Source organism: Diplotaxodon limnothrissa, linkage group LG23 (genome assembly GCF_057381915.1).
Source record: "Diplotaxodon limnothrissa isolate DT_005_m linkage group LG23, D_limnothrissa_male_GT1.1, whole genome shotgun sequence".
In the NCBI taxonomy this organism is placed as follows: Eukaryota; Metazoa; Chordata; class Actinopteri; order Cichliformes; family Cichlidae; genus Diplotaxodon; species Diplotaxodon limnothrissa.
In genome coordinates, this window is record NC_140617.1 from 33,379,992 (window position 1) to 33,397,534 (window position 17,543).

The following is a 17,543-nucleotide window of genomic DNA, read 5'->3' on the forward strand; positions in this document are numbered from 1 at the left end:
TAGTGACCCAGTAGCTATGTTGGCCATTACCCAGCATACATCACTCCCTCCATAAATGCAATAAACGATACAAAAGTATCGTTCTACCTGTTTTTCAGGTAGTTGTTTACATTATATAGTTTATTGTGTTCTGTATACGTCACTACAATGTGATTTGGAAAATGTCTAAATATCCATTCGCTTCCGCTTATCCTTTTCAGGGTCGCGGGGGGCGCTGGAGCCTATCCCAGCTGTCATAGGGCGAGAGGCGGGGTACACCCTGGACAGGTCGCCAGTCTGTCGCAGGGCCTGGATGGATGGATGGATGGATGGATGGAAAATGTCTAAATATACCGACAACATGCACTTCCGCGGCAATCTCTTCAATCGGAGGACCCTTCACGTCAATTCCCGACGCGAGGGGGGTACCCTGCGCGTCCATAAGTGAAGCAGAGGGAGCCTGACCATGCGTCACACGTTTGACGAGTTGGGAGTGAGAACGTGTTGGAGAAGGAAGAAGAAGAAGAAAATGAATGCCTTTAAACTTAATGTGGCAGGGTGTGGTCTGCTGTTCAGCTGCAGAGGAGGGGTGCTGCAGTGGGTTTGGGGGCAGTGCCAGGGATGCTGGCAGGGCAGGTGGGCTCAATCATCCAATCATGCTTTCCCTGTTTTAGTAGCCAGCTGGGACCACAGAAGACGAGAGACCTGAGCCAGAGCAGCCGCAACGGCTGAAAAGGCTGCAAGTTTGTTCACTGAAAAGGAAAATAAAAGGTTCACTTGCCCTGCAACACTGACGTGTGTGTGCCGGGCCAGACACGCAGTGTCACACTTATAAAAAAATGAAGTTGTTCCAACTTATATTTATATTTACTTACATTCTTATTCATGAGGACCTTACTATCAGTACATTTCTCTGAGATTAAATTGAATAAAGGGATAAACACAGGTTGCTGAGTCTGGTAGTTGCAAAAAGTCCAACTTCTAATCAAAAACGAATGAACAGTCAAGGCATTGCTGTGCAAGTGTAGATAGTAAATTTAAGACATGTTTATAGATGCTGTTGAAGTCCTCTAACTCATATTTTAACTATGTGGAACACACAAAATTCTTCTTTTTTGTGTATAAATTTCCCTCTTCAGTCATGAATGATGGACAACTTTAGTGATTTATATTATTTATATAATAATGGCTGGCAATTGGATATGCATGGTTGCACATTTGAGGGTTTGATGGTTGTGAACTTTAGGTCATTCACCGCAGCTTTCAAGTGCATTCAGGAAACCACAAACAACAAAATAATGTGCATGTCTGGGAGAAGCCTTTCAGATTAAGAGGTCATGGTAACATAGCGATACTCATTTCAAGCACAGTGTTTTAAAATCTCCACTGCATGTCAATTACTTTATTCAGGCTGGCAATACCACAAAAAATGGCAAATGTACCAAGTGCAATATCACTAAATAAATAATTTAAAGAATGGGTACATTTAATAGCTCTTGTTTGATGTGTTTTTGACATGTGTCATGGAAAATGTATTATCTTCGTGCACATAAATGATGTGTAAAGTCAACCTAAAGGGAACTGTGGTTCTCTCTGTAGGCTTAGAAATGTTGCAATGATTAACAAAATCCCCAGAAACTTTAAGTTGCTTGACTTGGTGAGATTTATTTAGAGCTGGGAAATGTGCATTAACAGCTTAGTGTACCTAGCAAGTAGTCCTGTTTTATTATATTCTGTTAAAAATTTGTCGTATAGCATTTACATATCCGTGAGTTTAAAACTTTAAAAGTGGAAATCTTCTAGGGGTATCTGAAAGCAGCCTCTGCAGAACAGCAAATGAGTCATTAAACAGCACTTCTGCCACCTTGTGGTACAAATGTATGACCCTGATCCTTGTCAGGCGAATATAATTTTGAGGCAAAAACATGGAGTTTTCAGAAGAGATTCAGGAAAAATTAAACCAGTGCAGACCAGCATTTTTTTAGGGGTCAAAAAAGAAAAGTTGTATCTACAACCAGTTTTTGATACGGGCGGTTGCCCGGGGCGGCATCACGGGCATCGGCAAAAAAATAATAATAATAATTTACTCGTACTCATGCTGCCCCGACGTCATGCCAGCGCATATTGGGATAGGCATAGGCACCGATCGGCTTACTATCGCCCATTTGCTAGGAGTAAGGGCACACCGTTTGCGAGGTGCGCCTGCTGCTTGTGGCACAGGGAGGAGAGGGCGGGGCGGCGGGTGATTCTCTGGCTGGCTGGAGCTCGCGAAATAAAATAAAATAAAAACAAAACAGCAAACATGAAAACACCGGACATTATGATACAGATTTATAATTTGCACCGATGTCTTTTTCGAAATTCTGTACGCGAAAAGTGAGCGTGAGAACCCTTGGTGCGCTTCCTCGCTGAAGTCAAAGTAAACTTTATTGTCATCTCCGCTACATACAGTCCAGTATATCAATATATATAAGAACAGTAAGAAAATAAATATACGCTTTATGACTAGGGTTAAATGGATCGCGAGCCGTGTTTTTGTTTTTTGTTTTCTTTCTCTCGCACTCTTTTTCCACTTCACTCCTCACGCGAGCCTTGTGCTTTGCGCTGGGAAGAGGAGGGAGGGGCGGTAGTTAGACTTGCACAGGAACAGAGCAGGAGGGGGAGAGAGAGAAAGAGGAAGGTAAAAAGAACCACTAAAAGTGCAAAGAGGGACTTTTGGAGGGGGTTTTGTAATTCAGTGGGGAGGGAGACGAGAATACAGAACATTTGGTCGATGATTAGAAGGATGAATGGTATGAAAAGGGAGTGTGATTATCCAATCCTGAGGGATGGAGACGTCAAAGCTGTAACAGATGAGGAAAAAGCAAATGTGTTGGCTAAAACTTTTGTTAAAGTCCACAGTTCAGGCAATGTTAGTGAGGAAGGGCGACGAGGCAGAGACATGACTATTGCAGAGAATAGAGGCTTAATGGACCTGGTAGGGGATGCAGATGATTCATTAAATATCCTTTTTACAAAGCCAGAACTACATCGGGTACTACAGAAATCTAAATTATCAGCGCCGGGAAAAGATCAGGTATGCTATACCATGTTGAACCAACTCAGTGAGTCAGCTAAAGAACTTTAGGGTTGTATAACAGAGTTTGGGAGGGTGGGAAACTGCCGCAAAGCTGGAAGGAAGCTGTGGTGGTACGGAAACCTGGAAAGGATGTCACAAATCCAGGAAATTTTAGACCTATAGCGTTAACATCGCACATTTGTAAAGTGATGGAGCGTATGGTAACTGAAAGATTGACCTACTATTTGGAAACTATAGGCATAATTATTAGGCAACGTCCTTTCCTTTGGCAAAATGGGTCAAAAGAAGGACTTGCCAGGCTCAGAAAAGTCAAAAATAGTGAGATATCTTGCAGAGGGATGCAGCAGTCTCAAAATTGCAAAGCTTCTGAAGCGTGATCATCGAACAATCAAGCGTTTCATTCAAAATAGTCAACAGGGTCGCAAGAAGCGTGCGGAAAAACCAAGGCGCAAAATAACTGCCCATGAACTGAGAAAAGTCAAGCGTGCAGCTGCCAAGATGCCACTTGCCACCAGTTTGGCCATATTTCAGAGCTGCAACATCACTGGAGTGCCCAAAAGCACAAGGTGTGCAATACTCAGAGACATGGCCAAGGTAAGAAAGGCTGAAACACGACCACCACTGAACAAGACACACAAGCTGAAACGTCAAGACTGGGCCAAGAAATATCTCAAGACTGGTTTCCTAAGGTTTTATGGACTGATGAAATGAGAGTGAGTCTTGATGGGCCAGATGGATGGGCCCGTGGCTGGATTGGTAAAGGGCAGAGAGCTCCAGTCCGACTCAGACACCAGCAAGGTGGAGGTGGAGTACTGGTTTGGGCTGGTATCATCAAAGATGAGCTTGTGGGGCCTTTTCGGGTTGAGGATGGAGTCAAGCTCAACTCCCAGTCCTACTGCCAGTTTCTGGAAGACACCTTCTTCAAGCAGAGGTACAGGAAGAAGTCTGCATCCTTCAAGAAAAACATGATTTTCATGCAGGACAATGCTCCATCACACGCGTCCAAGTACTCCACAGCGTGGCTGGCAAGAAAGGGTATAAAAGAAGAAAAACTAATGACATGGCCTCCTTGTTCACCTGATCTGAACCCCATTGAGAACCTGTGGTCCATCATCAAATGTGAGATTTACAAGGAGGGACAACAGTACACCTCTCTGAACAGTGTCTGGGAGGCTGTGGTTGCTGCTGCACGCAATGTTGATGGTGAACAGATCAAAACACTGACAGAATCCATGGATGGCAGGCTTTTGAGTGTCCTTGCAAAGAAAGGTGGCTATATTGGTCGCTGATTTGTTTTTGTTTTGTTTTTGAATGTCAGAAATGTATATTTGTGTATGTGGAGATGTTATATTGGTGTCACTGGTAAAAATAAATAATTGAAATGGGTATATATTTGTTTTTTGTTAAGTTGCCTAATAATTATGCACAGTAATAGTCACCTGCACACACAGATATCCCCCTAAAATAGCTAAAACTAAAAACAAACTAAAAACTACTTCCAAAAACATTCAGCTTTGATATTAATGAGTTTTTTGGGTTCATTGAGAACATGGTTGTTGTTCAATAATAAAATTATTCCTCAAAAATACAACTTGCCTAATAATTCTGCACTCCCTGTAAGATTCAAAGGAGGGTGGGAGGAATGAGAAATGCAGGACGGACTAGGAGGGAGGAGGTGATCATATCCAGACTGAGATTTGGACATACTGGCTTGAATAATACGTTATTCATGATACGGAAACATAGTACCGGAAAATGTGATTACTGTGGGGTAGAGGAAACTGTAGAACATGTCATGTTGCAGTGTCAGAGGTATCAGGTTGAGAGGAGACATTTGATTCAAAATCTTAGTAACCTAAAAATCACACTGGATTTGGTTGATTTGTTGCGAAAGGAATCGGGAAGTAAAAGTTATCAGGCCTTATTTCAGTTTTTAAGAGAGGGGAACCTGTTTGGAAGGATTTTTTTTTTTTTGAGCGTCGTTCCAGACCATACTACATACCAGTTGGTGGCGGTAATGCACCTTTCAATTGTTTGCCAACCGCCAATACAACTGAAAGAAAGAAGAAAGAAAGAACAGAAAAGACTAAACTAGTAGGCGGGGTCAACTGGATCGGCTCTCCCTGTCCAGTGCGCGCTCCCGATGCAGGGTAACAAACTCAGTTGGGGATACGTACGTTGTCACAAACTGTCTGTGAAATCTTCTTCGGATCAGGTAAGAAATCCCGTGTACTGACAGCACATTACTGGCATAAGTCAGTAGTTGAGTAGATGAATAGTGTTACATTTTCAGTACGTTTGGTGGACGCTTTAATATTTGTTTCAAAAGGGTTAAGAAACTTCGAGTTAATGTACTTTGAACTCGGTTCCATATGACCCCAGCTTTGTTCTGCTGTCGGATTGAGCAAAGAAGCGTCCAAGTCCCATCTTCCAGGTCAGCTGGATTCCACGTCAACTATTTCAACCAGTCAACAAATAAACTCCAAAAGTTTGTAGTCGTAAATTGGTCACATCTGTGAACATTTAGAGGCGGACTTTAAATGAAGTGCGTTTAGCTGCAAGTTTAATTAACTTTAGACGACCTAACATCGTCACTGAGTTTGTTTGTTTTTTATTTAAAATAATGAACAATGTTGGCCGTGGACTCTTCCTTCAAACTGAGCAGGTAGAGGGCAAAAAAAACGTCTCTGTAAAGAGCGGTTAAAGAAATCAGCTCCCACAAATGCAAACTAACAGGAAAAGGCATAATCATAGGAATGTCTGAGCCTTACGCTTCATGTATAGAGGAGAGGAAGGCACTGATTTGATATGCTCCATAGTGCATTAAGAGAGGGAGGCTCCCTGGGAACACAACAGTTGCCTCTAGTCGCTTTATATTGTAAGCCACTACAATTATACGCTACACCGTACAATTACGAGTTTAATCAATGAAATGCATTTATTTTTTAACCACGTAATGTTTTATGATGTATTGTCACAGACATGCACTTCTGTAAACTGGTAACTGTGGCTGCAGATGGCCGCCCCTACCAGAGTCTGGTTTTGTTGGAGGTTTCTTCCTGTTAAAAGAGAGTTTTTTTTTTTTCTTCCCACTGCCAACAAGTATTTGCCTTTACAGTACAATGTAAAGCACCTTGGGGCAGCTCTTGTTGGAGCTATACTAAAAAATAGAATTGAACTGAATTGAATAGTTGTATGCTGAAATAAACAGCATTTACTTACCAGCATTTACAAACAAATGATTAATAATTAAAATGATGAATCTGCAGATGCAACATCTGGAACAAGACAGTGAAGCCTGGAACACTGGGAATTCTTTAAATAAGTTTAGTTTAGCTTAATTTAATGGGGGGACACAGACTTGTAGCATAAACCATTTTGAATCCATGTCACCTACTTTGGTTCAGCTCAAAGTAATCTTTAATAAGTTGAATACGTTTAATCATGATTATTAATATCATGTTATTAAGTACAACCAAGCCTAACTTTACAGTCGTCTTTTTTTGCCCTCTGTTAATAGCAAAAGTTCATTTAGATGTCAGTTATAATTAGCACATTTATTTTAGCTTTTCTCCCAATTTGAACTGTATGAGGTTCATACAGGGTGTACACCTGCACAGGCCTTGTTTGCAATGACTGACCTTAAGAACACCAACACATACACTGGAAGAACACCCAGTTCAAATTAAACACTAACTTGAGTTTGTTAGTCTGTCAGAGGACGTCGGACCCTCAGGCCACCCTCATCAAGTCTGTTCCTGATCGTTTGCTCAGATACAAAATGACCTCCAGCAGGCCACTGCTTAACCATGAATCCTGTTGCTCAGCACATGGATGCCTTCACTGTTAACTTTGGCCATGAGACTTGGGCTTGGGACTGTCGACGAAAAGAACACTGGCTTCTGTTATTAAGAAAAAAGAAAGCCAAATCAAACATGCAGAGGTACCTTAAAGTTGGCCTTACACAACAGTGTTGTCACGTGGCTTACTCTGTTCACTTTGTTAAAACAGCCAGTAACGAGTAAACATACGTTCCTTTGTCCTTCCAGTCATGTACCTGTACCTTCTGGGCCTGGTGGTTCTCTACTACCTGTACCGTTGGATCAGAGAGCTCCCCAGGGTCTCTGACAAAAACAGCAAGTATGTGTACATCACAGGCTGCGACAGTGGCTTTGGGAATCTTCTGGCCCGGCATCTTGACAAGCAGGGCTTTCGAGTGATTGCCTCTTGTTTCACTGAGAAAGGAGAAGAGGATCTAAAGAAGTCCTGCTCCAGCAACCTGATCACAACTCATCTGGATGTTAGTTCTCAGGAAAGCATTGACAAAGTTGCGGCAATGATCAAGGATATGGTTGGGGCACGTGGTAAGTTTTATTTGGTGGAAATACCTGCACTTCATTTAAATAGCTGTTTCCCCACAGAGTTTGAGTGCTGTTTATGTTTGTGACCTCTGACTTTCAATAGCACCATTAAGACCAAGTAAGTCTATAGGATGTTCTTTTTCTTTATGCCAACTGGTAAAAAATAAATAAATGGTTGAAAATCACAGAGGTCTCACCAACTGTACATTTCCTGGTAGGACTGTGCCATATCATGTCTTCTGCAATAATACCTGTATACATTTTTAAGTGATATAAAAATGTATACAGGTATTATTGCAGAAGACATGTATACATTTTTAAGTGATATAAAAATGTAATAGCCTGATATCACTCTAATAGCAATGCCACATGTTAACTTTCCTTAGTATGTGCACGCATGACGGAAGCCCAGGCACATGTGTCAGCAACAATTTGAATACCTAAAAGAGAGCTGCTTCAACAACCTCCAATAAAGTACTTTGCAAAATATGCAAAAAACTGTTCTTGCTTGAAGGTGGAAGCAACAAATATGTTTCAGCACTCGAGGCAGAAACAGATTATACCAAGTACAACCAGGGTATGAAGGAGGAGATGCCAGCAGCTATGTGTGACCCAAATGTAAATAAAGGACTCCACTGAGCATCACTGAAACTCTGCTAGTAACACTCCATATGACAGGAAGCGCAAATGGTGGATTATGTGGGTACATAGGACTAAACAACTAGTTAAAAAGCTTGTTCCAAGATCCAACATCCCAGTTAGAAAATTTTTATTTAATTCCTAATTTTATTATGTGACAATATTGTGCACATCCATTTGTGCAAAATCTCTAAAGTTAGAAATCTCCTGTCTCGGAGTGATGCTGAAAAACTAGTTCATGCATTTATTACTTCTAGGATGGACTACTGTAATTCATTATTATCAAGATGTCCTAAAAACTCCCTGAAAAGCCTCCAGTTAATCCAAAATGCTGCAGCAAGAGGACTCACAGGGACTAGAAATAGAGAGCATATTCCTCCTATATTCGCGTCTCTTCATTGGCTCCCTGTTAAATTCAGAACAAATTTAAAATCCTGCTGCTCAGATACAAGATTTCATTTAAGGTTTTTTCTCCAGTTTCATGACTGTTTACATTGTAGATTCTCACTGAAGGCATCAAAACTCTGAATGAACACGTGGAATTATGTAGTAAAGACAAAAGTGTGAAATAACTCAAAACATGTTTTAGTTGTTTGATTCTTCAAAATATCCACCCTTTGCTTTGATTACTCCTTTGCACACTCTTGGCATTCTCTCAATGAGCTTCATGAGGTCGTCACCTGAAATGGTTTTCCAACAAGCTTGAAGGATTTCCCAGAGATGCTGAGCACTCATTGGCCCTTTTGTCTTCACTCTGCAGTCCATCTCATCCCACAGGATGCTGTGGTAGCCATGCTGATTCAGTGTGCTTTCAATTTTGAATAAATCCCCAAGTGTCAACAGTAAAGCATCACACCTACTCCTCCATGCTTTACAGTGAGAACTATGCATGTGTCTGCTACTGGAACTCTGTGTGGCATTTATTTGGGCTCTAATCTGAGGTGCTGTTAACTTGTGACTTCTGAGGCTGGTGACTCGGATGAATTTTTCCTCAGCAGCAGAGGTGACACTTGGTCTTCCTTTCCTGGGGCGGTCCTCGTGTGAGCCAGTTTCATCGTAGCCATGATGGTTTTTGCGACTGCACTTGGGGACACATTCAAAGTTTTTGCAATATTCTGTACTGACTGACCTTCAGTCCTTAAAGTAATGATGTACTTTCGTTTCTTTTTAATTAGCTGATTAGTTCTTGCCATAAAATGAATTCTAACGGTTGTCAAATAGGGCTGTCAGCAGTGTACCAACCTGACCAACACAACTGATGGTCCCAACCCCATTAAGAAAGCAAGAAATTTCACAAATGAACCCTGACAAGGCACACCTGTGAAGTGAAAACCATTTGAGGTGAATACATCATGAAGCTCATTGACAAAAGGCCAACGGTTTACTGTGATGTCAACCCTGAAAGTAGTAAAGGGTGGCTACTTTCAGGAATCTACAATATAAGACGTATTTAGAGTTATTTATTAATTTTCTCTTTGCTACATAATTCCATATATCTTGCTTCATATATTAGATGTCTTCAATATGTATCTACAATGAGAAATGGGGAAGTGATGGTAACAGGGTGCTGTGGGAATGCTACTATGAACTCCAGCTAGGTGAGTGGCTGCAGCAAGTCCCAGGAATAAAATCCCAGATCTCTGTCCAGAAGAGCACAGTCCTAAGATACTGCACAGTACTCTCTGGGGTCCCTTTTAGGGTCCAAATGTCCAAAGAAAAAAATTTAAAGACCTCCAGAAAGCCTGCAGAACTATTGCTCAACTATTAAAAAGAATGTCTGGCTCCTTGGAAGCATAATATGGTCATCCCAGGCAGCCAGTCAGAAGAAAGCTAATGATAGGAGGGTCTTATAGTAGGAGGAGACTGAGTTTGCTTTTACAAACATACAGATAAGAACCAGTATGAGATAAGCAGGGTTTATTCTAAACTCTGTCATGCAGCCTGACTGTAGTAGAGTTTAGGGATAAAAATATGGACCTGGACTTGAGCAGAATAATTTCGCTTTGAGTTATTTTTCCCATTTGGATGTCGATCAACTACTGTTGCTAGTGCACATAAAACATTACTGGTCAAGAACAGATGAATTTCAGTAGACTGTATGTGCTCTTTTTCATTATTTTAGGCCTGTGGGCTGTAGTGAACAATGCCGGCATCTCCATTCCCAGTGCCCCATGTGACTGGCTGACCCTCAATGACTACAAACCCATGCTGGATGTGAACCTGAATGGGGTGATTGGTGTGACCCTAAGCGTCCTACCGCTCATAAAAAAGGCAAGGGGAAGGGTGGTGAACGTTGCCAGTGTGTTTGGAAGGATCAGTCCTGTTGGGGGCCCATATACTGTCTCAAAGTACGGTGTTGAAGCATTCAATGACAGCCTCAGGTAAGGAGAACTCATAAAATATTGGTATGATAATACAAAGATTTCCCAGGTTGATGAAATGTCCTTCTTAGGTTAAATATGGCACCTTTTGGTGTGAAGGTCCTCTGCATTGAGCCAGGCTTCTTCAAGACAAATGTGACCAACAGTGCTATCCTGAGCAAAAACATTAAAATGATCTGGGATAAACTTCCACAGGAAGTCCGAGATGATTATGGAACGGCATACCTACAGAAAGGTATATGTGGATTACCACTTCCATTTATTTTGGTTCCCAACTGATTATTTGTTCTTATTTCATTTATTTGCCCCTTTTAGCATTAACAACCTTAACTGACAAAGTTGCCAAAATGAGTGATGCAGACTTGATGAAAGTGGTCAGCTGCATGGAACATGCCGTGGCTGCTGTCCATCCTCGCACTCGCTACTCCCCAGGCTGGGACGCCAAGTTCTTCTGGCTGCCGCTATCCTACATGCCAACCTGCATCAGTGATTACATCCTGAAGCTGGAAGCTATTCCCATCGCCAAGCAGATAGAATAACTTTGCATGTAATAAAGGCATTCTCTCTGTATGTACATCTCATGCATCAGTAAATTTAACTGATTTCAGAAAGGCTTTGTCTTTCAATCTGTTCTCATTACTTATCACATTACTTTCTCAGAAAGGAACCTTTGCACCTTTTTCACAAAGGCATTTTCAAGGCCATCTTATCTACAGCTAGTCTGAACAGATGAAAAGACCTGTGTCCATGAGATTATTGATAGGCATGTGGGAAAGGTTAAGAAAGACCAATAAAAAAAAAAAAAAAAAAAAGTCCAGTTCACACTTGGTTTCAAAGTACACAGCGAGCAGGATCGTGTTGTTGCTATACTTCAAATAGTAGAAATGCCTTGTTTTGCAGTATCAAAACAAGACTGCAATGCCACCTGCAGGATTTTAACTTCTTAAGTTACAAAGCAAAATGTTTAGTTATTGGTAGAGTTAGCTGCACAAATAAAAATAGAACTGTATGTCCAAAAGATACAGAAAAGATAAAATCTTGTTTTTTAGGATGCAGTGCTAATCTTACCTTGGAGGGAGTCACTGACCTGGTGGACACGAGGTTGTAAGGTTCATTCTGTTCATTTTACTTCATGACTCCTATCTAGACGAGGAGTCAAACTGTTTAAATACATAGTATTTTTGTCTCCAGTGGCACTAACAATCTTTCCTATATGAAACCATACACACACTATATATATATACACACACACATATATATACACGTGTGTGTGTGTGTGTGTATATATATACACACATATACATACATTTTTTTTTTTATATTAAGCCTTTATATTCTGTCATTGTTCCTGTAAACAGTAATGCCATTAGTGCTTTCTAATAAAACCAGATTTAGAGCCAAAACTCTGTATTTAGGTAGTACCTTCACGCTTTTGTTTATTCTTATATTCATATAGTCCCTGCTGGCGTCTGACAGCAGTTTGAGATCTAGAGTGGTCATTTGTATAACGCTTCTGTGAAAAGCTTGAAACACTGAAATAAAATTATTTCTGAAACATCACGTTTTAAATATTTAGTTTTAGTCTGTCAAACTGGCTGCATCTGTCAACACTGTTATGTCTGCATGACAGTCAACTGTCTTTAGAAAAGATTTGATTTCATACCAACTTTATTTTTTTTTACCCCCGATTCAAGCATTAAATAGGTTTTAGCCACAATAACCCCTTTTTTTTTTAGGTTCAATAAAACTCTGCTGTACATGTTTTTGGAAAGCATGTAAATTGGCGCATGTTGACTTAATTTGTACATATAAATGTACAATTTCAGATCGTCTTGACTACTTTGACCAAGTAAACAACTGCAGAATGACAGAATTGTTCAACTGTTTTATTTCAGCATGTGACAAGCTGCAGCACAGTTGATAGCTTAACATAGCAGCTCCAGAATGCCATCTTCTGGTCAAAGTAGACAAGGACAGCCATTTCTTTAACTCCTTTACCAGCAACAAGATTTTCCACTACAAGTATAACCATTGAGAAAATATGCAGTTAACGATGAGTTTTATGTAAAGACTGTTTTATTCCGTCTTTCACTGGAAACATTAAATAGAACTTTTTCAGGATGACAAGACAGGTACATTTGTATTTTGACATGTTTTACAAACCAAGTGCTCCTAACCACAGGGCCTCTCTGCTTCTACTCTTCTCTCTTCCCTTCAGTTAGGTTGTCTGGATGTTTATGAGTGCTCCTCAGCCAGTTTCTCAGCTTTCTGAACCACCTCCTCAATTGGACCGACCATGTAGAAGGCTTGCTCGGGCAGAGCATCATACTCACCTGAAATGAAATGAGAACAAAAAAGGCAATTAAATTATAAACAGAGCTGAGGAAGTTGAGGATCACAAGCCATAAAAAAATTAAAACATAAATAAATTAAAAAAAAAATAAAAATTTAAAAAAAAAAATGGACAATTCAAACTTACCACCAAGGATGCTCTTGAAGCCCTTGATGGTTTCCTTGAGGGGCACCAGCTTGCCCAAGTGGCCAGTGAAGACCTCGGCCACTTGGAATGGCTGAGACAGGAAACGCTGGATCTTACGGGCACGAGCCACAGTGAGTTTATCCTCCTCAGACAACTCATCCATACCCAGGATGGCAATGATATCCTGTAGTGATTTGTAGTCCTACAGAAGAAGAAAGTAGCCTAGTTTGTTTGAAGCACTTACAGTTGTCATGTTAATTCTAATGGTACCAATAAAGCTGCAAACCTGAAGGATTTTCTGCACGCCACGAGCAACATCGTAGTGCTCGGCTCCGACAATGTTGGGGTCCATGATACGGGAAGTTGAGTCCAGGGGGTCGACAGCAGGGTAGATGCCCAGCTCAGCGATGGCACGGGACAACACGGTGGTGGCATCCAAGTGAGCGAAGGTGGTGGCGGGGGCAGGGTCAGTCAAATCGTCAGCAGGCACGTAAATGGCCTGGAAACACAGGACTTGTTAGCATTTTTGGAAGTCCTAGGTTACCCTTTAGGTTGCCAAGCAACATATAAAACTAGGATTTATTCTTTACTGTCAGTAAGATAGTTTCCAGCTTATGTCAAAGTAAATTTTTGATTTCTAAAATGCAGACTCAGCACTCCTCAAACCTCACCTGCACAGATGTGATTGAACCCTTCTTGGTGGTGGTGATTCTCTCCTGCATGGTACCCATGTCAGTGGCCAGAGTGGGCTGGTAACCCACAGCAGAGGGAATACGACCCAGCAGAGCAGACACCTGAGAGAGAAGGTGAAGTCATCAAGATTGCAGTTTGACAGAATCAGTGTATTTGAAGGAGGAAGAGGGGGAAACAAAATAACTTTTGAAATGAGAATCTTTACATTGGATGTGTGGTGTAGCTAGAACAGTTGTAAATCTTTATTTTTAAGGAAAGCTTTGGTTTAAATCAAGTTGCACAGACCTCAGAGCCAGCCTGTGTGAAGCGGAAGATGTTGTCAATGAAGAGCAGCACATCCTGACCCTCCTGGTCACGGAAATATTCAGCCACAGTCAATCCAGTCAGAGCAACTCTGGCACGGGCACCGGGGGGCTCGTTCATCTGTCCGTACACCAGCGCCACCTAGCATGGACAAGAGTTTGGTTAAAGCAGACATTTTGGAATGTGCTATAATAAAAATGCATCTTTTTAAAGTTGCTTTCCACAGTCCTCACCTTGGAGGTGGTATCCTTCAGGTTGATCACACCAGACTCAATCATTTCATGGTACAAGTCATTCCCCTCACGGGTACGCTCTCCCACACCAGCAAACACAGAGTAACCACCATGGGCCTTGGCCACGTTGTTGATCAGCTCCATGATCAATACAGTCTTGCCTACACCGGCACCACCGAACAGACCTGTCAAGTCGAGAAAACCAAGTTAGTTTATCACGCATCAAAGTCAAGGCTGAGAAAACGTGCATGTTTGGGCTCATACCGATCTTTCCTCCCTTGGCATAGGGAGCCAGCAGGTCCACAACCTTAATGCCAGTAACCAGAATCTCCTGTTCCACACTCATGTCAGTGAATTCAGGAGCCTCTGCATGGATAGGTGCAGTCCTGGGAAGAAGGGGAAAAAAAGTAGATTAATGTAATCACTGAACACACCAGTTAACATTTAAAAGCACAGCATCTATATATGTCCTATCATAACAGGTTTTATTATTGCTTCAGACTGTGCATGTTTAAACCTCATACAAAAAACTGCAGGATATTTTCAAAGTGTACTTACTGTTTGGTGGAGATGGGACCCCTCTCATCAATAGGCTCCCCGATGACATTCATAATCCTGCCCAGGGTCTCGGGACCCACTGGAATTCTGATGGGGGCACCAGTGTCCAGAACCTTCTGTCCACGGACCAGACCCTCAGTACCATCCATAGCAATGGTACGCACTGTGTTCTCCCCTAAAAACAGAAAGTGCTTTTGATGTGTCTGTTTAACCTAAGAAAGAGTTGCTAGTGGTATTGTAGCTAGGTAGTTGAAGAGTATAATCCAGCTGGCTCACCAAGATGCTGTGCCACCTCCAGGACTAGCCTGGATTCACGGCCTGCCACCTCCAGGGCATTGAGAATGGGAGGGAGACCCTCATCGAACTGGACATCGACAACGGCACCAATGACAGCCACAATGCGTCCGTTGGCGGTGCTGGCAGCGGCGGCAGGTGCGACATAGTCTCTACCTGGAACATGAACCACTGAGTGTCATACAGATGTGCTGCAGCTGTGACCTTGTTATGCATTATGGCCGGAAGAAGCACCGAAAAGGGCTTCTATACTTGTGTGTGTCCGGCCGGTACATCTCAATGTCAAGTGGCTTATGCTAATCTGCGAATAAGTTTTTAAACTGGAAAGTGAAACAGCAGTACTAAGCAGAATTCAGTAAAATTTCAGTTTATTTTATTAAGTGCAAATAAGCGAGTTCTCCCACTAAATAGCGTCAGAGCCAACAGTGACAGATGAATGGATAGCGATTCCGAGCTAGAATTGCTAATGCTGCATACTTGGCCACAAACTCAGTGACACAACTTTGTTTTTCCCTTTATAGTTTTGTTATTTTGGCACTGTATTACCTCCACACGTATCACAAAAGTGAACCGTGTTACCGACTGTCTAACCCTGCTAATCTGCAACTACGAATGCTAACAGCAGTCTTCGACCGCCTCATGTCATTACAGAGGTCATTTCTAATAACACAAGAATAATACAGTCTGCTCATTTCACAATGCGAAGTAACCATGAAAAGATCTGTTTGCACACATGTGTATCCATTTAATGTTTTGGAAACACTCCGGCTGATTTAAAATGTACATTTTAATATTAAGGCCTGCTAAGCCACCGGCAGGCAAGCCAGCGTGTTGCTAGCACCAGCTAAGTTTAGCATGGTCCCTGCCCTCTTCTGACAGCCACGTAAATGCGTCTGTTCTTTAAACAATCTTCTTTCCAGAAACAACGAGCATGCAGGACTCACGTGAAAGGACAGCTGGGGATCCAACAAGAGCCTTCAAGGGCTGGACTCCAGGCTTCAGAGCCTGCAAAGCCCCGGTGCAGCAGCGTCCCACAGCTCCTAACATTGTCAAAATGGCTGAAGGTGGAAAGAGACAGAGGAACTTCAGGCTTTATAACGTATGACCGCTTAGACGAACTGCGCCTGCGCACAACGTAAAACACGCCACAACGAGCATGCGTAGTAGTTAAGCACATGCAGTTGACATTGTGACCTCGATAGAGCTGGCTTATTTGAACCAAATGACCGCCCAAACGAAATGTTATAATCACAGTTATAATTCTTTGTTTTAGTTAATGTAGATGGTTTGGACTCTCAGTGGGGTAGCCAAATTAAATAAAAACCCTGATGTAACTCTAAATAACTAGTGTTATCCATGTAACCTATTTTTATTATAGGTCACTGACAGTGCCCTCATTAAAATGAGAAATAGTTGCCTCAGTTTGCCTCAAGACACTTCTACCGTGTTTACATTATAGCAACAGCCAGTAGACTTTACAGAACAGAATAGCCCTTTATTTTTATTGTACATGTAAATCGAAATTACCTTGCTAATGTTAAAGTTTCACAGCATAAATTGGAGAGTACTGTGCAATAATAGTAATAACAGTAATAGGGTTAGGGTTAATTCAACAATAATTGAATTGTGATTTTAGTTTTACTTAGATTTAGTTTGTTCCTGTCAAACCACTTTTTTAAATTTTGCACATTTATTGCCATTATCAATAAAATATTGAGGACAATTTTGTTGTCCAGAACTGCTTTTAACAATGCAATTTAAAATATCCCATATTCCCTTTATATTGTTCAATATTTTACTATAATACTCATTTTTTACATTCATTATTGATCATTTGTTTTCCATTTTGAAGGTGTGAATAAACTGTTCATCAGTGAAGTAGCAGCAGTTGTTGCTGAAAGTCATGTCCTTAAGAAACAGGAAAATAAACAGCAAAGACTTGACTTGCATCCTGAAAAATGCATCTGACCTTTCATTTAATCAATCCGCTGTTTCTGAAATGATCAGTGGATGTCACAAAGCCATTTAGCATGACCAGGATATACACTGCCAATGCCGTAAAAGCATACCTGGGTAGAAAAACGCACAGATGACTGTACACAGTGAGTGTCTACAGCCATCTGAGGCTCGGTCCTGTTTTGCGGCCATATTTCAGACAGTGGTTTTGAAAATCTTCTCAACTGATGGAATTATAAAAAGCAAAATCTAATGGGGCCGAGTACAGTAATTGAATCTGTAATGTGCCCTATAAATGCTAGAAATATGGTGTTTAACAAGATACTTACTATGGATGGCATTACATTGTCCTCCAGTAACACTTTGAGGAATCTTGGAATCTTGTTTTTGACCAGGATGCATCTCTCAATTTTTATATTAAAAAAATGTAGGACTTGCATTTGCACAGTATCTCTAAAATCACTAACATCCTGACTCAGAGTGATGCTGAAAAACTAGTTCATGCATTTATTAATTCTAGGGCAGACTGTTGTAGTGCATTATTATTAGGCTCTCCAAAAAACTCTCTGAAAAGTTTATCCAGAATGG

At 41.3% G+C, this 17,543-nt stretch overlaps 2 protein-coding genes across 3 annotated transcripts; one reads left to right on the plus strand and one right to left on the minus strand.

The window, feature by feature from the left end:
• The first annotated feature begins 5,173 nt into the window (after nt 1-5,173).
• Nucleotides 5,174-11,654, plus strand: LOC146608548 (retinol dehydrogenase 7-like). Of its 2 annotated transcripts, XM_085347731.1 has the most exons (6): nt 5,174-5,273; nt 6,833-7,001; nt 7,108-7,422; nt 10,181-10,439; nt 10,511-10,674; nt 10,755-11,654. In XM_085347731.1, exons 3-6 carry the CDS (start codon nt 7,110-7,112, stop codon nt 10,976-10,978), a joined length of 960 nt encoding a protein of 319 aa, XP_085203857.1. In that variant the 5' UTR covers nt 5,174-5,273; nt 6,833-7,001; nt 7,108-7,109; the 3' UTR covers nt 10,979-11,654. The 2 variants fall into 2 exon arrangements, with proteins under 2 accessions (XP_085203857.1, XP_085203856.1); XM_085347730.1 differs by lacking the exon at nt 6,833-7,001.
• Nucleotides 11,655-12,310: 656 nt separating this feature from the next.
• On the minus strand, nt 12,311-16,094 carry LOC146608549 (ATP synthase F(1) complex catalytic subunit beta, mitochondrial). Its single transcript, XM_085347214.1, has 10 exons — nt 15,944-16,094; nt 14,982-15,155; nt 14,706-14,880; nt 14,412-14,533; nt 14,148-14,332; nt 13,897-14,055; nt 13,590-13,712; nt 13,205-13,417; nt 12,919-13,120; nt 12,311-12,772 (listed from the first exon to the last, which is right to left on the minus strand). Exons 1-10 carry the CDS (start codon nt 16,044-16,046, stop codon nt 12,675-12,677), a joined length of 1,554 nt encoding a protein of 517 aa, XP_085203340.1. The 5' UTR covers nt 16,047-16,094; the 3' UTR covers nt 12,311-12,674.
• Nucleotides 16,095-17,543: the final 1,449 nt, after the last annotated feature.

Coding starts and splice junctions, on each gene's coding strand:
- LOC146608548 (XM_085347731.1), top strand. CDS start 7,110: ATGTACCTGTACCTTCTGGGCCTGGTGGTTCTCTACTACCTGTACCGT. Junction 7,423..10,180: donor GGATATGGTTGGGGCACGTG/GTAAGTTTTATT, acceptor TCATTATTTTAG/GCCTGTGGGCTGTAGTGAAC. Junction 10,675..10,754: donor AACGGCATACCTACAGAAAG/GTATATGTGGAT, acceptor TGCCCCTTTTAG/CATTAACAACCTTAACTGAC.
- LOC146608549 (XM_085347214.1), bottom strand. CDS start 16,046: ATGTTAGGAGCTGTGGGACGCTGCTGCACCGGGGCTTTGCAGGCTCTG. Junction 13,418..13,589: donor GTTCAATCACATCTGTGCAG/GTGAGGTTTGAG, acceptor CTGTGTTTCCAG/GCCATTTACGTGCCTGCTGA. Junction 13,121..13,204: donor GCGTGCAGAAAATCCTTCAG/GTTTGCAGCTTT, acceptor CTTCTTCTGTAG/GACTACAAATCACTACAGGA.